This window comes from Castor canadensis, chromosome 12 (assembly GCF_047511655.1).
Source record: "Castor canadensis chromosome 12, mCasCan1.hap1v2, whole genome shotgun sequence".
Lineage (NCBI taxonomy): Eukaryota > Metazoa > Chordata > Mammalia > Rodentia > Castoridae > Castor > Castor canadensis.
Genome location: NC_133397.1, coordinates 85,902,928 through 85,925,382, shown reverse-complemented (window position 1 = coordinate 85,925,382; position 22,455 = coordinate 85,902,928). Strand labels below are relative to the sequence as shown.

Genomic DNA, 22,455 nt, shown 5'->3' with positions numbered 1-22,455 from the left:
CGGCGCTGCGGTGAGCTGCACAGTTAACTCTCACCGCGCCTGGGGCGGCCAGGGTATTTCCCAGCACACACCCCAGCTCTGCAAGCCTGTACACCGCGCTCAGGAGCGCTGAGCCGGGTCCGGTGAATTTGGAAGGCAAAAAGAAGTGCGTGCAGCCTGGGCAGGATCGGGTGAGGCGGAAGAGGGCGAGGGCCAGGGGCAGGGGGATGCGGCAGGCTGGGCACGGCTCAGCATCCCCTGCATTCGGCGCCGCCGCCTTGCTGTTCTCCCGCTCGCAGGACGGCCCCACGCACCCCAGGGTTGCCCAGGGTCACGACGGCCGCGGGAGTCCAGGGCAGAGGGAGAAGGACGACCCGGTGGCGCGGCCTCCGCGAGCGGCGGGACCCTGAGGAGTGGCGTGGGGAGCACAGGGGCGCGCTGGGCGGGCGCGGCGAGCGCGCGCGCCTCGGCCTCGCCCGCGCACACGCGCCTCCCGGAGGAGAAAGAGGCGGGCGGGCGGGCGCGGAGCACCGCGGCGGCGGCGGCTGCAGCGGGCCGGGCCGCCGCGAGGGAGGGGAGGAGGGGTGGAGGGGCGGGCGCAGGCCGGGGAGGGGGCGGCGGCGGCGGCGCGGCGAGCTCGCCGCTCTCTCGTGAGTGTGCCTGCGCGCGAGCCGGCGAGCGGGTGAGTGCGCCGGCCGCTGCCTCCTGGCCGGCCGGCCGGGACTCGGGGACGGGGGCGGGGGGTGGGGCGCCGGGAACCCCGACCCAGAGGTGGGGGGCGGGCGGCGGCCGCTCGGGCGCGGCCGGGATATGCACCTTGAGCGGCGTCTTTCGTTGCAGCGCGCGGGCGGCCCGAGCCTCGGCGGCGGCAGCAGCAGCGGCGGCGGTGGCGGCGCTGACACCTCCCACCATGGACAGCTTCGACTTAGCCCTGCTCCAGGAATGGGACCTCGAGTCGCTGTGGTGAGTCCCCGTGCCGGCCGCGTTGGGCCGGCGAGGGGAGCCGCGGCGGCCCGCGCGCCCTCACCTGGGCCGGGGGCTCCGGGCGGCCGGCCGCCGTGCGGGTGGAGTGGGCCGGGGGCGCCCGCCTCGCGGACTGCTTTCTGCCTCCCCCCGCTGGATGCACGGCCGCCTTCCCATCTGTTTGCCCCCTTCTCCTGTCCCCTCCCCTCGGTGCTGCCTGTCCCAGCCCAGGGGCCAGCGATTTGGGTGATGGGGGAAGAGCGCAGCGTTGGAGAGAAATAGAAGGGATTTTTAGGATGTGTCACTAATGTCTGGGGATCCACTTCTCGTCTCTTTAGCCCCTCTGAGCTCTCTTCCCTTCGATCCGATCGCGCTCCCTTCTCGTTCTCCTAGAGCCTCTGGCTCGCCCCCGCGACCCCCTGGAGTTGGTTCTGCTGAAGTGCCCTTAGAGGATGCTCCAACCTCTTCCCTGCCTGCGCCGGGTCTTGGTGGCTGCATCCTCTCTGTCTGTCCCACCCACTCCCACCCAAGATGGAAAAGTGAACACGCAGGGCAAGAGGCGAGTGTTTCTCCGTGCGGAAATTCCAGAAGCCTTGGCCCAGGGAGACTCGTTTCCTCGAGGTTCACAATTCCTCTGGGCCCTTTCTTCACACCTCTCCACAGTTGTACTCCTCCTCTTCTCCCCTCCCCACCTCTGGCGCCCCGTGTGTCTCTTTATGCCTGGCTCACAGCTCGCAGCCCGGGGTGCACTCGGGGTTCTGTTTATCAGGAATCTTACATTAAGGAGCTGCTGCAGGTAAATCGCAGGTAGAAGCAGTTGAATTCCGGTTGCGGGTGTCTTTAAAATCCCATTGGCTGCTTCTGCTTCCCTCTTATTACTCCTCTAACCGCCCCCCCACCCCGCCCATCTTTTTAAATGTTTCCAACCAACCTTGTTCAGGTGGTGAAATTACTGCCTGCATATTCCTGGAGGAACTTGTGTTATGTTTAATATTTACGGTGATGAACATCTGTTGGAACCAGCATATTAACTGCACTCTGTTCTGCCTCTGGTAATCGCTTATTGTAGAACTGAGCGGTATTTTTCCCCCTCTTTCTTTAATTCAGTAAAGAGTTCACATGTGTGTAAAACTGCAAGTGGTGTGCACATGAATACACAACGCACAATTTTAAAGCTAAGCTGCTTTATGATTTATGGCTCATATAGGTATGTAGACATGTGGATATTTTTGGTGATTTTGGTTTCCAGTGACTTTTATTTTCCTAAAGACAGGTGTAACAAAATAAACTAGACACAAAGCTAGCACATTATCGAGCAGTTTCTTATAAAAGATCCAATGGTGAGTAAGTACAGCTTGCTCTGCATAATGCTGGCGTCTATAAAACACACAAAGATGGGCCCTAATGTAATAAAACTTGTATATATTACACTGGAAACTTCAAAGAGCCAGTGTAGAGAGAATATGAAACATGTTATTACTCTATAAAAGTTGCTAATTACTGTGTTGCACCTCCTGGGGTTATTTCAGTCTTTCATTTACAGATACCTATTATTTTACAGGTTTACATTTAGAAATGTTGGTTTCTGGCACAAATTCAATAGGTTTTCAGATAACAACTGTAATTTAAAAATGACTTTTGCTTTTTAAAAGGCAGTCTTAGTGTCAAAAGGAAGAACTTATTGTTTCACATTTTTATTCATCTTGTCTGCTTGCTTACTCAAATTGAGCCCCTTCCTAACTTGTATAAATAGTATTCTGAGATTGCCAGCCAAAATTTGTGGACCTTTCCAGCCCAGGGCCTGAGCGCTATCTTTCTTTGTATCCTAGTTCTCAGCTGAATTGCCTCAAGCATTGTCATAGATGTTTAAGTGAGTTCTCTTCAAATTGATATTAGCTAAATCATACTTACTATCTTTTTAAAAAAGAAAAAGTAAGCATTTTTTAAAGCCACTTTACATGCAACCAGATTTTAACCAGTGTATCAGGTTTTGTCTTCCAAAAGTACATAGGATTTTTTTTTTCAATAGAGTAGGACAGTTTGGATTAAGTGTTTCTTGTTTTGTGAATTTGCATTTAACAAAGCTTATATGTTTGTTTTATGTTAAACTGAGCTCCTTGAGTACGCATTTCTATCATGGTTAGACATTTTCTCACTAATGGGTCAACATTTGATTGCTATTTCAAACTCAGTTTTAATGATTTACTTAAAAATTTAAGTTTATGGTTTACTTTTAAGCTTATAGATGATCCAAAATAACTAATATCTGAGTACTTTCTGTGCATCTGATGTTTTTATATTCATCATTCCCTTATGTGAATGTCATAACAATCGTGCAAGCGATAAGCTGTGAAAGGAATGAGATGAGGAGTAAGAAGATGAGGAAATGGAACATTTGGACTCTTAAATGACTTGACTGAGACCATCAAACAAATGCCTAGCAGACTTTTAAAAACTAATATTTAGGGTTGGCGGAGTGGCTCAAGTGGTAGAGCGCCTGCCTAGCAAGTATGAGGCCCTGAGTTCAAACCCCAGTACTGAAAAAACAAAACAAAACAACCTAATATTTACTAAACATTAGTGCTTACCAGATACTGTTATGGGTACATTATATGTTTTGTCTTTTACTCCTCACAACAATGTTCCAGAGCAAGAAATGTTATTAGTCCCGTTTTATTGATGGGGAAATTGAGGATCTGAGGGAGGGATCAGGTAACCTGCCCAAGGTCATACAGCTATAAGTAGAGGAGTCATATTTGAACTAAGAATTAGCTTCAAAGCCCATTTTTTCTGACTTCAAATCCAGTGTATTTTCTGGAATACTGCAGAGCATCCAGTTTATGAAGGTGGTTTTGACATTAATTACAAAGCAAAACCTTGATGAAGTGCAAGTTAGGGTTCTGTTACATGAATATCAAAGGAAAAGAAGGTGGTCTAAAACAAAGAATCTTAAAACAAAATAACATGATTTTGGATGTTATGTTTGTTAATTGTGAATTAACTTATGAAAGGAGATAACAATTTTAAATAAAGACCATTGAACATTTCTTCCTTTAATTCATTATAGGAAACCACTTTTCCTTGAAGGGAGAAGTAGGAGGTACAGATGAATAAGAAAAGAGAATCTTATTTTAAATTCCTAACAACTTTTTCTAATTGGTGGCTATCATTTTCCAATAAAACAAGTTGCATTTTATTAGTCATGGCTGTGACTTTGAACCTGAGAGCTCATTTATTCTGTCACAGAAAATGTCCCAAAATGACTGTAGAGATATTATAAAGGGAAAAGCTCAGTACTATTGAATATAATCAGTTGATAATTCAAGAATCACCAGCTCCGTCTCTGCACACTATTGGACTCATTCAGAAATATCCATACTTATTTTTCATGGTGGGTTTTTTGAGTCTGAATGATCAGATGGCTATTCTTTTTAGCCACACCTTAAAATTGATGTAGATATTCCCAGTGAACATCTCTAATTCTACTTCCCATCTCTACTTTGAAGCTTGAGTGGAGAACTTGGGACCTGGTGAAGGTGCTCATTCTATACCTAGCTCATAGCTTCGTTCAATGCTGAGTGCTGAGAGTTGGGGATTCAGTAAGTTTGCTGGGGCAGATGTTTGCAGGAGCTGCACTTTTGCTCAGCCTCCCTCCACTGCCTTCTGCTTTTTTTCATGTGATCCACCAGCTTTGGGTCAGCTGATTTGATGCCTATATAAGCCATTCATCAGGGCCTGTGAAATAATGGCCATCCCTTTTAACAGGCTAACTGTTGCTTTCGTTTATTCACTTCACAAATCTTTATTTATCATCTCTAAAGTATAAGACCTTGTGCCATTTGCTTTAGGGGATACAAAGATGAGCAAAACATGGGTTATGCACACTGTTGTCAAGTAGGAGCATGAGATAGGTACAATAAATGCACAAGGAAACTTTTGACACTGGGGGCTCAGAAAAGAACATACTTGGAACTAGGGTGAGTGGTGGAGGAGGGAGAAAGGAAAAATTGAGGAAAAAAAGGTTTCCAGGGAAGAGGTGGCCTTTGAATAAAGCTTTGGAAGATGAACGGGATTTTTACAGAGGACGTACAGACATCTTGGGCAAAGAAAGAACTTGAACAAAGGGTTTCTTGGTGTTTCTGAAAGATCCTTTTATGACTCATGATAGAATTACCTATACCACATATTTTGAAAACACAGAACTTTGTAATCATGAGATGGTTTCAGTGAATGAGGCAAGTTTTCCAAAATTAATTTGTACTTAATTTTCCTTATATCAGAACACATTTTCAGATGTGTTCACATATGGGAGAAATTATATCAAGATGAAATAATAAGTACATATATCCTCACTATCACTTATCCTGTCCCCCCCAAGAAGCTTCATATAAGACAGAATCCATATACTTTTGTTCAAATAGGCATTATGCTTTATATTCTTTGAAACTGAAAATTTTTGATATTCTAGTGCATGGATTGTTTCATACTCATTAAATTATTTAACAGTAAGCATTCAGAGAGTTTCAGGCATTATTATAAGACAGGTACTGTAGGTCAGTAGCTTTTAAATGTTTTGGACCATGACACACAAAGAAATACATTTAACATTACAGTTCAATACCCGCGCATATAGTGTGCACAGCTGAAACAAGAGTGTCATGAAATAACACTTATTCTTACCATGGCCCTGGTTTCCCAGGGCCTTCAGAGTGTCAGAAAACACCACAGATCTCTGATCTTGGCCCTCAGGTTCCTGGATCATTTCCTCCAATACCAGTAGAGCAAATTTTTTTTTATTTTATTATTCATATGTGCATACAAGGCTTGGGTCGTTTCTTCCCCCTGCCCCCACCCCCTCCCTTACCACCCACTCCGCCCCCTCCCTCTCCCCCCACCCCCTCAATACCCAGCAGAAACTATTTTGCCCTTATTTCTAATTTTGTTGTAGAGAGAGTATAAGCCATAATAGGAAGGAACAAGGGTTTTAGAGCAAATATTTTTAATGTCAACTCCTATTCCTTTTGTCAGCCCTTATGGTTCAAAGCTGCTCACCAGAACATGAAAGGCAGAGAGAGAGCCCAGAGCTGAGCCCAAGGTAATCCTGGAACTGATTGGTTGAGAGTAGTCAATGTGATATTTTGTAGTCTATTTCTTTAATTCTTTGAAATCTTCAGTTTAAAGCTCTACTGTAAGGAGTGCAAAGGAAGAGTGAGAGAATCTGTTTTAGGAACTTACAGGAGAATAAGCTATGCACATAAACATGCGTCACAGCTAACACTGCCAGTTGGAGGGAGCAGAGGCACATCTGTTGAGAGAGTAAAATGTTCATGGCCTAGTGGCATTTGAAATGGATCCTGAGAAAGTAGAATTTCAGAAGGAGGAAATAAAAAGGAGGCAAATCCACGTGGACAGAAGACTGCAAATAGAAATTTGGTGGGAATGAAGTGTGGCACTTGTTTGAAGATAAAGTTATTAACTAAGGCAAGGTGGGGATGGACTGCACTCTTGCCAGAGGGAGGAGGATGAAGCAGCACCACCAACTATTTAGCCTCCATAAAGATGCTTCCCAGTAGTTTCCACTGATGCTCTAGGTTCTTTTCATATCAACCACTGATGGACATACATCCAGGACATAGCTTTTCCCAGGCCCCCTTAGGTTTCCCAGGGCCTTCAGAAAACACCACAGATTTCTGATCTTGGCGCTCAGGTTCCCGGACCTTTTTCTGCAGTACCAGTAGAGCAAATATTTTTAATGTCAACTCCTATTCCTTTTGTCAGCCCTTATGGTTCAGAGCTGCTCACCAGAACATGAAGGGCAGAAGGAGAGCCCAGAGCTGAGCCCAAGGTATCCTGGAGCTGATTGGTTGAGAGTAATCTTTTGGTTGACTGTGCTCACTGTCATTGGCCAAAAGTGACCACAGTTAGCTGAGGAGGCTTTCATTGGCTGAAAAGTCCAGAGCATGCCCAGAGCATGAGGAAAGGCCTCAGTAGGTGCTCTGAGAAGAGAGGGGTCCAGGAGTAGGAAAGGCTCCTGGGCTGCAGCAGTTGAGGGGCCAGTGGCCAGCAGGAGGAAGCTGGGAGGGGTTAATGGGAAGCATCCACTGGTGGGTAGCATCAATTTAGAGCCCTGTTTGGGGCTCCAAGCCAGGTGGGAAGACTTGTTAGTTAGGGCACAGAAGTTGAGGGCTCAAGCTGGGCTGAGGTCACAAGGATGACAGGAAGGATGCACGCTGGATGTGTGGATGGTTATAACCAAATGTCTTTTGATGACTGAAGATGAGTATTATGTGTGGGGAACTGATTACTTCCTGTGTTCCAGATTCCCTTTTGTGAAAATGTAGGAGGGTTATAAAATGCTAAGAATCTATTTTGAGAGAACATCCCATGAGCCAGAATGAGTCTAATCAGTGACACTTCAGGTTAGCAACTTGAATGATGCCCTTTGGCTTAATATAGGTTAAAATAAGTCAAAATAAGAAATTAATTTCTCAATATGGAATGCAAGATTTCTTTTTTTTATTTCCTTTATTCATATATGCATACAATGATTGGGTCATTACTCCCCCCTTCCCCTGCCCCTTTCCTTTCCCCCCACCCCTCCCTCTCGCCCCCACCCCCTGGCTTCCAAGCAGATACTGTTTTGCCCTTATCTCTAATTTTGTTGAAGAGAGAATATAAACATTAATAAAGAGGACCAGGGGTTTTTACTAGTTGAGGTAAGGATAGCTATATAGGGAGATGGAGTGCAAGATTTCTTGTGTGTGTAAATTGACTTTTAAACCTGGAATACATTTGTCTGTTTAAATTTTCTTTATTTTGGGAATAAAGTCTGGGTGGCAAAATCCAAGACCATAAAAGACAATTTTAACATAATTTAATGATAACATAATATTTCCTTGTTTTATTTCAAAGTGAAATCCATAAAACTTATTTTCAATGTGGACTGTTCACTTTTGTCTTGAAATTTAATTGAAGTTTCTGAACTCCATTGGCTCCAACCTTGCTTTCTATTTGGCCCTGGGCAGCTCATGATTTTTCTCATTTCCTATTCTCAGTCTTGGCTTAATCACTTATAAAATGACAGCATTTATTCTGGCCTACCTCCTAAGGTTGTGATGTTAAGTAATAAAAGTGTCAAATTGCTTTGTGAATGCCAAATATAGTCCTTTCATAAAAAAGAGGTCTCTCTTTTTATAAACAAGGAAAAGATACAGAAGGCCACATAGGGTCAGGTCAACCATCCACATGGTATAGAGTTCTGTCCTTGGTAGGGGACCTGGGGACATATTTGAGTGGAGATTAGTAGTATGCCCTTACTATGGTTGTACCACTAACATACCTATATATGTGAACCATTACATAATCTTTGATGTGTTGCTCAGAATGTATTGTATTACCAACCATTACATCAAATGACTTCATTTGGCATCCTGGGTCTCATTAAATTATGTCAGGCTAATCATCATTTCTAGTTTCACTAGAAACAAAATTCAGGGTAAGAGTATACCACAGCACCCGAGAAATGAAAAGGTTTTAATGTAAGAAAACCAACTCCTGAGGACAGGAGAGGGCCCTCAGATGTTTGAAGGTGTTTCCCTGGGAGGAGGCAGAGAGTTGTCCTGGGTTGCTCAAGGGCACAAGTAAGATTAGTGGGTGTGTGGCGAGCCTGTTACAGTGGTGTGGTGTGGGCGGTCTCAGAGCGTAATGGTTACCTGACTTTGTAGAAAGACATTCCTGTCTAAGTGGGCCAGCAGCAATGGTTATCTCTGAGAATCCTTTGACTTCAAAATTCTGTCATCATTCCCATCACGGGAGCAGGAATCAAAGAGTGCAGAAATCATTAATGGTATCCGCTTGGGTATTCCCCTCTGCAGTCTCTCTGCTCACGTGTGGAGAGAGCTAGGGAGGGTACTACTTAAACTTCTTCACATAATTTCTCCTCAGGAGGTTCATTGTTAGTGGAGGTAAACAAAAATGACTGTAATTTGGAGACCATTGCTAACATAACAGCTCAGTTTAGAGTTATGTGCTTAACTTGATGCCGAACATAATTTTCTTTTTCTTTCTTTTTTTTTTTAATGGACAGGAAATTAGTTTTCAGAAACCCCCTAAGGGGCTGTAATGTGAACCTGTTAGTTTTAGTTAAAATTTTCTTGTCATACCTGTGCTGTTTACCTGAATTATGAAGTGACAGAACAAATTTTCTGTCAATGTTCATTGAAATGTTAATTAACAGCCTGACAGATAGGAAAAAAACAAACAAACAAACAAACAAACTTTCCTGTAGTGAATTTTGTCTCTAAATTGAAAATGTATTTGTTTTTCTATAGAAGGTATCTAGAGGAAGAAAAGACCCAGGGTGTAGAAAACTGTTTGAGAGTATAGCTCAATATACTTAACTATTACCCAGGGAATAACTCTCAATGTTAATGTGCATCCAGATAACCTAGGGATCTTGTTAAAATATAGATTCTAATTTAATAGGACCAAGGTGGAGCCATCATTCTACATTTGTACTGAGCTTACAGGTAATGGTGCTAGTCTGCAGACCAAATTTTAAGTTGTAAGGACTAACTGGATAAAATGTTTCTTTGAAAAGAAACTCCTTCAGAAGACTTGATTTCACTCTCCCTGTTTTGAGGAGACTTTTAGGTGATTACATTACAATTCATAGAGTTGTAAGGTTACATTTGGAGGCAGCATTTATTTTATTTTTGAGTCTTTCTAATACAACTCTGATGAGTGAGGGGGTGGTTAATTGTATCCTAGTGGGGATATAGTAGGAAATCAACATAAAAACCTAAGTAAACACAATTGATAATAAATAGGATAATCACTTTTTACAATGTTTCTGTTCTTGTCAGTCTTTCAAAGACAGAATCCTTCTGCTATATTAGAAGTGAATGCTGGACTAATGGGATAGTCTTTCTTAGAAACATTCTGGATTTGTGGAGAATCTCGCAGAAACTCCCAAGGGTGTCCTGGATTGAGACCAAATGTCCCCATTCTTTTCCAGCCATTCTGTATTTGAGAGGTGATGGGGGACCTTAGGGAGTAGTGGTGTGAGCTGGGGGCAGCTATTTGCAGAATTACTACACCACCTTAGGAAACTGCAACTTTACTAGTGGCCTAGGAGAAATCACAACTCAGGTTCCAAATGGAATCAAGGGTAGGTATTAGACACCTGAGTCAGGGTCCTTTCATTCCAGCATGGCCACTGTCCTCCTCAACCATACCAGAGTACCCTGAGTACATTAGGTGGGAAAACTTCACAGTTTCCATGTTTAATTTCTAAGCTTTTTTCTTTTTTTTTTTTTTGAAATTTTCTATCTTTTCATTTTTTTTTTCATTTTTCTTTTATTATTCATATGTGCATACAAGGCTTGGTTCATTTCTCCCCCCTGCCCCCACCCCCTCCCTTACCACCCACTCCGCCCCCTCCCGCTCCCCCCCCAATACCCAGCAGAAACTATTTTGCCCTTATCTCTAATTTTGTTGTAGAGAGAGTATAAGCAATAATAGGAAGGAACAAGGGGTTTTGCTGGTTGAGATAAGGATAGCTATACAGGGCATTGACTCACATTGATTTCCTGTGCGTGGGTGTTACCTTCTAGGTTAATTCTTTTTGATCTAACCTTTTCTCTAGTACCTGTTCCCCTTTTCCTATTGGCCTCAGTTGCTTTAAGGTATCTGCTTTAGTTTCTCTGCGTTAAGGGCAACAAATACTAGCTAGTTTTTTAGGTGTCTTACCTATCCTCACCCCTCCCTTGTGTGCTCTCGCTTTTATCATGTGCTCATAGTCCAATCCCCTTGTTGTGTTTGCCCTTGATCTAATGTCCACATATGAGGGAGAACATACGATTTTTGGTCTTTTGGGCCAGGCTAACCTCACTCAGAATGATGTTCTCCAATTCCATCCATTTATCAGCGAATGATAACATTTCGTTCTTCTTCATGGCTGCATAAAATTCCATTGTGTATAGATACCACATTTTCTTAATCCATTCGTCTAAGCTTTTTTCATTAGAAAAGAACATGTCATGTGAAACTGATGCAATATAGCACAATTGACTTGAATTGACTTGGATGTTCTGTAAAATTGGTGGGAAGTTTATTGGCTTTTTTTCCCCTAATGAGAGTATGTACACATGTGCCCATACACTCATGCATTTCCATTCTCTGAGACAGCATTCAAGATTTTTACCAACAGGAAAAAACCAGATAGGATTTTAATAACTGCAAGTATTTCAGATTTGGGAAAGAATGATGAATTTTTAGGAGTAGTGGACAAATTTAAATCTGTGGCCTCAGGACACATATGAACTGGCAGAAGAAGTGCTTGCAGTAGCATTTAGTGTCGTCGGGGCCATAGTTCTTGTTTATGCTACGATGTTGCTTGTACATGGTGGTTCCATTGTGTTGTCAGACTAATTGTGATTAACCATTTCTTGTAACATACAGCATTATTTTCCACTAATTTAACTTCCTTTATGTGAGAAGGAGAGAGGGGGACTTGTTCTCAAGCCTGGACATAGGTCAGGCCCATGGTAAAGTGAGCAAGTATTTGGTTATTGCTTTGTTTTATGCTAGTGTCATGGAATTACTATGTTACTATATTTTTTCCACATTGAAGAAAACACTATTTGCTGTCAATATGTAACACAAAAAATAGGACAGTCAGGTGATTAGACAACTAAGAAAAGACTTTCTTAGAGTCAGAGGTTTGTTCTGTTGAATCAAAAGATATTTAAGAACAAAAAGCAACTTCCAGTGACCAGCTAAGTTCTGAATTTGTGTGCCTCATACAGTCTTTTGGCCTGGGATCCGTGTCTTTACTGAGAAGGCGGTTGTCAGCATGGTCCCATCTGCTGTGTCCCATGGCAGGCCTCATTTCTTGGAACTGCTGAGGTGGAAAGTGCTTGTGGAGCCTGAAGACTTGGCCCCACACTGAGAAGCCTGTATCTTCATGGCTGCAGACTCCACAGTTTACTGAAGAAACCCTCCTGGAAGGGGGCAGGTAGATACTCCTTGCTAGACCTTCCCAGCTCCTGAAGGAGCCCAAAGTTTCCATTTTTCCACTTTCTGCAGTGCCCTTTCATACCCCTCTGCTTCCCTGCTGGGTGTTGGAAATGAGTATTCACTTGACGCATGACATGCGAGCTGCCTATCCCCTGAGAAATGGGAAGGCAGCGTCGACAGAGATGGGAACACTACACGCTCCAACTAGCATCCATGTGCAGTGGCCTTTGCAACAGGTTTCTACTGTACCTTGTATATCCTTTGTAGCTCTAGTAGTATGACTCAGGGATGAAGCTTCTGGCCTGGCTTGTGTTACCTTGACCCAGATTACAGTGATGCAGCTAAAGTCCACACATGCTGTGGTTTGGAGTCCAGTTCAGAGCTGTGTGAATGGTGAGTCCATGACCATGCACAGCATGTCATGCACAGCCCGTCATGCACAGCCCAGTGCTGGCTCTAGACTCTCCTATTTGTTTCTTTCATTGAAGATAGTTCCCTCCCCAGAACTTGGTATAGCTTCTTCTGAGAACTAAACCTGTTAGATGACCTCCTTTAATTGTTAAAGTAGAGTTTAGTGCTTTAGAATGAGCAGAAAACCTTTTTGGTGGAAAAGCTGGTGAGTGAATTTTATTAACTACACTGCTTATCCTCCCACCCATTCCCCAAATTAAAACTTCAAAGTTAAGGTTAACAGGTTCTAAGTATAGGAATTAAATATTTATAGTCTGAAAGGAAGTATGGCATTTTTGTTTCTAGTATTTAGGTAATTAGTTACATAAATTAATTCTGTTCTTTTTCTTACTCTTATCCCTCAGCAGGATGAAAGTAATATTTTAGAGACCTAAAATATTGAGTATAATAATGTAACACAGTGAGGATACTGTGTTACTTTCAGCTGCTCTTTACAACTTTCTTCCTCTGAATTTATAGGTTTCTGGGTTGAAATGAGCAAGCATTTATTGAGCCAGACACAGGAGTGTGAACAGACCACATTTCTAGCTTGTGTTGTATTTACACTTTAGCCCAGAATAGATTATTCCAAATAATCTAAGTGCAGTTTTTACTCGCCTAAGATCTTGTGAAGTATATAAAAGTGTATCCTACCCAGCCTGGAGTTTCAGGGAATATTTGGAGAAAGTGGCAACTCAGTGGAGTCTTAAAGGATGAACAGGAGTTAGCCAGGGTGGGAGCAGAGGAGTATGTGGCAGGTGCAGTAATGTAAGCAAAGGCAAAGGGGAAAAACAGCAAGTCCTGATCAGTAGCAATGCCTGGTACAGGTGAGTTGCAGGTCTGTGTGTATCAGGAGGGAGTAGTAAAAGAGGATGCTAAGATGTGAAGTGATGACCAGTTCTTAAAGGGTCACGCATAGCATTCTAAGGAGCTTGAACATTTTCTAGTATGTGATAGACAGCCATTGTGGGCATTGAGCAGGGGAATAAAATGGTCGTGTTTGCACTTAATTATTTCTGGGAAGCACTGTACATGGATGAGCCTATGACTATGAGGGGCTGTGTTTGGAAGATCAGGAGACAGGCAGGAGGACGGAGAAGAGGAGATAGATTGGAGAGGCATTTAGAGGATGGCATTAGTAGAACCTGCTGATGGAGTAGGTGGAAGGGAGCATGGGTGCCAGAGGTACTTTTAGGATATCTAGTTTATGCGACGTGATGGGAACATGGGAGGCAAAGCAAGCTGAGTGGGAGAAAAGTGCAGTTTGTGGATCTAAATATGTTGTATTTAAATGCCTGTGGGCTATGCAGGTAGAGTGGCTTATGTGATCCTGGAATTTAGGAAGAATGTTAGGGTAGAAATAGGGATTTGAGAATTACCAGCCTGAAGGTGCTGGTGAAAGCCATGGAATTAGACAAGGTTGACCAAGAAGAGTGAGGAGAGAATGAGAGGTAGGCTGAGGATATTGAGGGGGAGGGAAAGCAGCCCAGGAAGAAGGTTAATGAGAAAAGGCTGGAGAGATTGGAGAACAGAGAGAGTAGGGTCCAGGGCCAGATCTGTTAGCTTAAGTACCTAAGGTGATAACAGTTAGTTGGCTCTTGGAATAGGCAGTGGGGATAGAAGAATAATAGGAGGTGAAAGAGTGGAACTGTGAGTGTGTTCTCTCCTGAGTGAAAGAGGGAAAACTGATGGAAAGAAGGTCTCAGAGGAGGAAAAGTGGGGCAATGGCCAGAGGAAGAGGAAGAGCATGAGGGTGCTATAGATGTGGTGCGTTCTCTCTTTGTCTCTCTCTCTCTCAAAGTATCTGTGAGGATTGGAGTCACAGAGGAGAGGATCATGTTAAATGTTAGGCTGTAAAAGGCAACTGATAGGTGCTTCATAGTTATTTTTGAATAAGTGACTTAACGAGAAGTCTGCATAAGCCACTTTAGCGTAAATCTCTGTCAGATTTTCTCTGATATAATTAGAGTGTTTTGAAAGTAATTTTGATTCAGAAGTAATTAGGTGAGGCTACATCACCAGGAAAAATTAGTGAACTTGTCTAATTGTGGAGTATTTTAAATGGATTTTTAAAAAATTGTTTTCAAACGTAAAAATCTGACAGGAGCCTTGTAATATTTTACTGACTGACAATCAGTGGCATAATCTCATCGGAAGGGGTTTTAAGCCAGTTGGCCTCAGTGTAGCTCTGAGGTTCCTATGTGTAAGGAAGGGTCATGAGTTCATACATGTGTCATATTATTTCATTTAATCTCTATAACCTGTGAGGTGGTTCTGTTCTTCCCCATTTCAAAGATTCAAGGTTCTTTAGGTAGGAGGACAGACCTGGGATTTTCAGTCAGGAAGTTTGGCTACAGAGTCCTTATACACAGCCACTTTCCTATGATGCACATCTCTTACTGACAGGCTTATAGGGTGTGAGTTCTGAGGTCCCATTACCTTAAACCTATGTAAGAAGTACATGTGCATGTAAATGCACCACATATTTTACATATGTACCGTATAATATATATCATGTATACTTTATGTACACACAGGCATACGCATATATACAGTCTCCAACAGGCACAATGAAGCTTCTATATAAAAACATCTTGAGATTTATTTTGAATTTGTGAACTGAGTAATGTAGTATACTGTGTCAAAGTATTGTATATTTCAGACTAAGGGAATTCTCATTCAACAGGCTTCCATGAGAGTGAGGTGTGTGTAATTTATCCTCATTTTAGGTTCTGCTTTCTTGCCATTTTTTTCCTAAGGCACTAGGGGCTGAACCCAGGGTCTTGCACTTGCTAGGCAGGTTCCCTCCCACTTGAGCCATAGCCCTGTCCCTCTTGCCAATATGTGACATGTATAAAAATACACTGTGTGTATATTTCCCCTTTAATTATTTGTATACCCATAAAACCACTAATTTGGCAAACTTTATGGATGAGGAAACTGTGGCCACAGTCGGCCACATCTACCATAACACCTAATGTAATTTTGTTAATAATGATGATGGTGCAGTGATAAAATTAGTACATCTAGCTCATGAGAGCCATCTGAAACTGTGCATGAGGTGCTTTTTAATGTAGATCCTCTTGCAGCTTCTTTCTTTCTTTCCTTCTTATATGGAACTCAGGGCTTTGCACTTGCAAAGCATATGCTCTAGTGCATGAACCACACCTCCATCTATTTTGCTCTGGCTGTTTTTGAGATGGGGCTCTGGTGAACTATTTCTCCAGGCTGGCCTCTGACCATCATCCTCCTGACCTCAGCCTCCCCAGTAACTAGTATTATAGGCATGAGACACTGGCACCTGGACTTGTAGTTTCTTCTTATGTTCTGCATACAGTCAGACTATCTCTTTTTGCTGTATGACTGATTCTGTATAAAAGTGTTGCTTTGGTGACAGGAAAAGAGTAAGTAGGCTTAATTTATGTCATGAGATAGTTGGGTAAAGTAAAATTAGTAGATTCTTGGCTTAAGGGACTGAAAAATATTGAGACAGATAACAAAAATAACCATAAATGTCTTCTTTAAGAATCCTTGATACTGTGCACACATATATATAAATGAAAAAATGAGACCTGTTGAAACTATTCCAGGCATGGCGGGGGGTAAAGGACAATGATGGAGAGGTGAATTCAAGTATGATATAGTTGATATATATTATAAGAACCTTTGTAAATGCCACAGTGTACCCCCAGCACAATAATTTTAAAAAGTACAAAAAAGAATATTTGAGAAAAGGGAAAATTAAAATTTAAGGATAGTTAAAAGTGCTACTTGGCAGGCAAAATTCCAGAAAGGCACCATTTGATAATGAGAAGGTGAAGGGGTTCAGCAACAGCATGCATGGATTCAGATTCTTATGTGCCCTTTATTATCTGTGCCATCTTAAATAATTTAACCTCTCTGAGCCTCAGTTTCCTTATATATCAGTGTGGGTAATATAGCTACTGATTTGTTATAAGGATTGAGATAGTATGCATAAATAACCTGGTACATAGTAGGTCCTCAAGACTGGTAACTTTATTATGAATTCTTCCCTTCACATAGTTACTAAATTAAAAAAAAATTTTGGTGGTAATGAGGCTTGAGCTCAGGGCTTTGTGCTTGCTAGGTAAGCTCTTTCCCACTTGAACCACACCCCCAGCCTTTTTGGCTTTAGTTATTTTTCAGATAGTGTCTTGTGTTTTTGCCTGAGGATGGCTTCAGACCCTGATCCTCCTACCTATACCTTCTGCATAGCTGGAATCACAAGTATGTCCTAACACTCCTGGCTTGTTAGAGATGGGGGTCTCGTTGAGGTTTTGTCTGGGCTGGCCTCAAACAGTGATCCTCCTATTTTGACTACTTTTAATTTTTGGGGGGACTTCTATACTAATTTCTGTAGTGGCCACACTAATTTATATTCCCACCAGCAGTGAATAAGAGTCTTCTCTACCCATCCTGGCCAGTTTTTGTTTGTTTTCTTGATAATAGCCATTCTGACTGGGGTGAAGTGGAATCTCAGTATAGTTTCTCTGATGGCCAGGGATGCTTTAAATAGCAGTTGTACCCAACGACTATATACATTCTGTTGCTTAAAGATATTAAGCAGCATTTATGTGAGTCATTGTTTCAAATTTTATTATTTTTAATAACTGACATCTTTTTTTCAAGACTAGTCTTGTGTATATTAATGACTGCAGCTGACATTTATGGAAAATGGTATATTTTCTTCCATTGAGAGCAGGGCTTCTTTTTTTCTTGTGACTTCATAAGGCTCCTCAGTCAGGTAAACACTGCTCACATTTCAGAGACTGACAATGCCAAGTGCGATTCTTGCTCATATCCCATGGCAGTTGAGGGTCAACTCTGCTCAACTGCCTTTTTCATTCCAGGACTCATGCTGACAAGTGCACCATTTTTGGAAACTGCCATCCTCTTAGTGGAGGGGAAAAGGAGCTTCTACACAATGGGGCACATGACATGTGGCTGTTACTTCATTGGCATAATGAGTCCTCTGGAAAGCCTGTTATCTTAAGGTGGAAATGCCTTCTCTTAACACAGTAACACTGCAGGTCTCAGGGCACCCAGCAGGTATACTGGCCCTCTGAAGGAAGGGTCATGGAAAATTGGAAACAATGATGCAGCTTCCTATGTCATTAATAAGGACCTTTTTTTTCTTTTGGTGAATTTGTATTTCTAAAATAATACGATTTCAAAAAGAACTTACAGACCTGTCTGATAGCATGTTCTTTTATATCTGCCTTTCAGTTCATGTTTTTTATCTTCCCTGAATTTATCACTTTTTTGAATTTTTATGGTAAAATTGGGGAATAATGAAAAATGCTGGGGAAATGTTTCTATCCAAAGAGGCAAAGATTCCTTGTGATAAGGCTAAAAATATCAGGGAAGTTGATTTTGAATATATGTGTTCTTCTCCTCTCTAAATAATTTGCCTTCACCTTATAAAGGATGAATGCTGGATATTCAGTTATGTCCTTATTCTTAAAGTAATAACAGAATTGTACTTACCATAGACAAAATCAAATTCTGAATATAGAATTATGTATATATATATATATATGTAAAAATTGGAAGGGAAACAAGTTACTTATAGAAGAAAGTGTTTCATTATTGCTTTCTTTAACTTAGTCTGTATTTGCATGAAGCTTGATTTTGATTTTTGAAACACTTTAGACAGTGAGAGAAGATATGTGAACCTACAAATAAGCAAGGAATGATAATTGACAACTGATGCAAATGAATGTGTGAAAGCATGTTTTCTGTGATCCTGAAGGAAAGGATATGAAGAGAGTTTCCCAGAATTAAGCAGGAACTCAGCCTTTGCTCTATGTTGTACTTCCTAAATTTTAGAGCAGGCAGGGTTTATGTTCAGGTTCTCAGAAAAGAAATAAATGTAAAGCTTTTCTGAAAAGTAGAACAATTTTCCTTTGTATGTTTGGTTATATTACCTTAGAAGTATGCTGAGTATTATTGGAATAAGATACCACTTCTGCATTAATTTCAATGAAATTGAACAGGGAAACAGTTCAGACCAGTATTGTGAAATGCTTAATGGTGTTTAAAATCTCTGGGAGACAGGGACAAAGTGAAAATGCAAACTAAATAATTGAAAATGTAGTTACTGCTTCCTAGTATGTATGAGCATCAAGATACAAGATTTTGAACTACTGCAGGTGCTATAAAGCACTCTGAAGGAAGCCCATTAGAGAGAATTACAACTTGAACAAACTAGCTGTTTCTTAATGGGCCCAGCAGAAGATCTTTTGTGGCTTCAAAATCTTCTCTATTTCTCATCACTTAACCTTCTCGGCTGTGTAAACAAAAGGTTCTTTCCCTCCATATTTTCCAGAACTGGGTATATACAGGAAATATTTCTCCTAAGCAAATATAGACAGTTTAAAAGACTAAAGTAAATTCTAAATTTTGTATTTCTATATCTCACTTTGAAATTAATGAAATTAAAAGAGCAAGATTTTTAGGTGTTCTTGGATCATGGATCACTGATATTTTTACTTTTCTATATGTCAGTCTTATATGCTGAATCTTGTGTGTATTCCTCAGGATTTAGGATCATAATAGGGGTTTGTGTGTGTGTGTGTGTGTGTGTGTGTGTGTTTGTTCCTTAAGATCTTATGTATTCAAGATCATGTTATCTGAAGATAGAAATAGTTTGCTTCTCCTATTCTAATCTACTTACCTTTTATTTCTTTTTTCATGCACAGTTGACCTGGCTAGAGACTCCAATAGGATGGCAAATAGTGGTGGTTAGAATAGATATCTTTTGGCTTATGTCTCATATTAAGGGGAGAGCTTTCAGTCATTCATGATTATGATATTATCTGAAGGTTTCTCATCAATACCTTTATTTTGGCTAAGGAGTTCCCATCTGTTCTGAATTTGTTGAGTCTTTTTATCATGAGAGAGTTTTTGGCTTGGTCAAAATCTTTTTCTGCTTCTGTTGAGATGATTGTGTACTTTGTGCTTTATTCCATTTAAGTGATTTAATAGGTTAACTAATTTTCCTATGTTGAACCAACCTTGAATTTCTGGAACTCTCACTTGGCTATGGTATATAATCCTTTTATATGTTGCTGGATTCATTTTGCCAATACTTTGTTAAATGACTTCCTTTTTTCAGACAGACTTTTTCTCAGTTTCTTCTTTGATATTGGAAGCTCATGAATACTGGAGAGAAAAATAAAGGAACGTGACTTTGTTAGGACTTCTCCATGTAAATGTGCAACCTACATTTTGGCATATATCCTGAATGATTGTCTTTTAAATAAGGATAATCAAATCTCAGAATATGCTTACTTGAGTATTCAGGTTCAGGAACTTTTATGTAATGCTTTTCTAAAGAATTTTAATTTGGTATATTCTTAAGAAATTCCCAAATATTTCTTATATGACACATTTAGATTATAAGTTCTGACTTTATACAAGTCACTTTTTGCTTAGTTTCTTAATCAGTAAAAAGAATTATAAGGAAGAAGTAATTGTGGTATATGAATATGCTTATAAGATCTTACATGATGGGAAGATACAATTACTTATATAAGTGTGTGGATATAACTTTTAGACTCAGGGATCACAAATTCAGATACCTTCAGGGGCTAAGCAGATGGAATAAATATCTCAAGTTCATGGGAATCTCTGAAACCTAGCTTCCATACATTCAAAGTAAAATAAACAGAATCCAATGAACAAAACAACTGCAACCTCCACTGGTTGGGCCAGGTATCACATGTCTTCCCCCGTGCCCTTATTCAGGGACCCTGTAACAGGAGCTTAAGAATTGGGATCTAGGTTCAGCTTCACCATTAGGAAGGTTCTTAACTTCTCCACAACTTCATTTTCTCATTAGTAAGTTGAAGATGATGAACAACTTTCAAGGATTGTTATGAGAAGTTTAAATGGCATAATATATGAAAATGATCTGAAAACTATCAAGTCCTATGCAAATACAAGGAATATTGTTTCTTTCTATGTGTCTTCATTTTCCAATGAAGATAATTTCTTATGAAGAAGGTTTAGTAGCCCCACAATGGAAAATTCCAAAGACCACCTAGAAAGAGCTCCTTTAAATAGAATAAACTTGGTAATAGATGCAAGCCCATTAGAATGGGCTTGAATTGTTACTTGTGTCATCCCATCATCCTATTCTTCTTACCCTTAGTTTCCATTAGATAGGTGAATCCTTATGACACTACAACAGTAGACTTCAAAATTGTCACACACCAGACATATTATCTATATGAACTTTTTGTGTTTTCCGTAGCAAATAAAGTCAGAACTTTACTTTTTGTTATGCTCATAGTTGAAATAGTTTGATTTCTATGGTTTTCTGACCACAGGAAATCAAGTGCTGACATCTCAAAGCATCTGTAGGAGGTTCTTTTGGAGCAAGACATAATCCAGCATGTGCACAAGGTCTGCCAAGTGGCCTGACCGCAGCAGTGTCTGTGGTTCAGCTTATGGTTCTCAGTCAGGGAATAGACACACAAACCCACAAGTCACAAGTTTATTGAGCACTTGCTGTACATAAAGCACTGAGCTGGCTTGAGAACAAAGAAAAATAAGATAGCCCCTGCTCTGAAGAAATAAGAAATCTGGTTGGAGAGAAACCAGTATCCATAAAAACAGCTTTCAAGCCTAGACCCAGAGACTGTTAGCTTTTTCTGGAAGGGACCTCAGAGATCATCTTTCCAGCCTGACTCCCTCAGTTTACAGCAGAAAACACTGATACCTGAAGCTAAATGCTAATTTCTGGGATGTACTTCATGGCTGCTCAATTCTAGGAATTATGATATTTGGGCCTCACAGTTGCTTGTTGGATTTGGCAATGATGCAGTAGTTAGGCCTAAGAGTTGTTTTGGGGCTTAGAGCATACGGAGCTCAGAGAAAAGCCAGGAAGGAGGCTCAAGGAGGTCATGCATGCTATACCCAGGGTAGGTAAGATTGGGGAGAAACTTTGAGTTGGGAATTAGCAAGGCTGAAACATTTTTTTAAAAAAGTGCTATATTATATAACTCTCTTGGACAGCAAAGAGCTATAGGGGCTTTTGTATATTTGTTTTGAAAAAGAATGTATTTCTGCTCACAACATTCTGATAGTTACTTTAAGATTTTAAGAAAGCATCCAGTCAATCCCAGATTCATTGTATTTGGTTAAGGTTTTTGTTTGTGTGTAATTTCTTGTTAGTACCTCCAGTGCTTTCCCAAAATTGTTTTGAGACAGACACTAATGATTTTGTATATTGTTGCTGCATTTCTTAGTAGCAAAGGAACTAATACACAGTATATAAATAAATACATATGGATAAAGAAGTGTGCTGTGGACAACCAGTGAAGCATTTTAACATTTATAAATTTTTCTCTGCTGAAAATAATTTTATTCTGCCAAGGAAGTGCTACCTTTGAAATTAAACAATGTATGTATAGATCCTTTATAGTAAATAATTTTTTTCTCGGTGTATGTAATGGGACACCAAACAAAATTTCCTTTTTGTGAAAAAATACATCCATTTCATATTCATGTATATTCTATGGTTGGTTTCATTTCACTGACAAACTGTTAAACACACTCAACTTTTTTTGTGCTGGAACCATTCTCTGGTCTGTATGTTGGTGAAAGATAGGAACCACATAGTAACAATTAAAGAGCATGGACTAGAGTTCTAATCCACTGCTCTGCCACTTGCTAGCTACGTAACTACAGAAAAGAATAATAACCTACCTCAAAGTGAAGGACCAGTATAAGAACTAAATTAATTAATAGTGTAAAGTTCCTAGTATGGCCTGTAGTACATAATAAGTCACAATATATGTTTAGCTATTAAGACTTTTAGCAATTGTTGCTAATTGACCCAGGCATACAACTTGGCAAATAGAGTGTGGTCACTGAATATTTACTGAGTAAATGAAGGACTGAACCAATTGCCAGAAAGTTCTGTTGTAGCATTTTTTTTTCTTTTTTCCCAAGCTATTTCCATTATGAATATGCCCAGAGGCATTGGTGATTTATAGTATGATAGTTTAAATAATG

General features: G+C 40.9%; 1 protein-coding gene across 1 annotated transcript in view; it reads left to right on the top strand.

Annotated features, from left to right (window-relative positions):
• The first annotated feature begins 825 nt into the window (after positions 1 to 825).
• Aff3 (ALF transcription elongation factor 3) overlaps positions 826 to 22,455 on the top strand; it is a 494,906-nt gene continuing 473,276 nt past the window's right edge. The window contains exon 1 of the mRNA XM_074050356.1: positions 826 to 942. Coding sequence (XP_073906457.1) covers positions 890 to 942 — 53 coding nt within the window. The 5' untranslated portion in view covers positions 826 to 889. The remainder of the gene's footprint in view (positions 943 to 22,455) is intronic.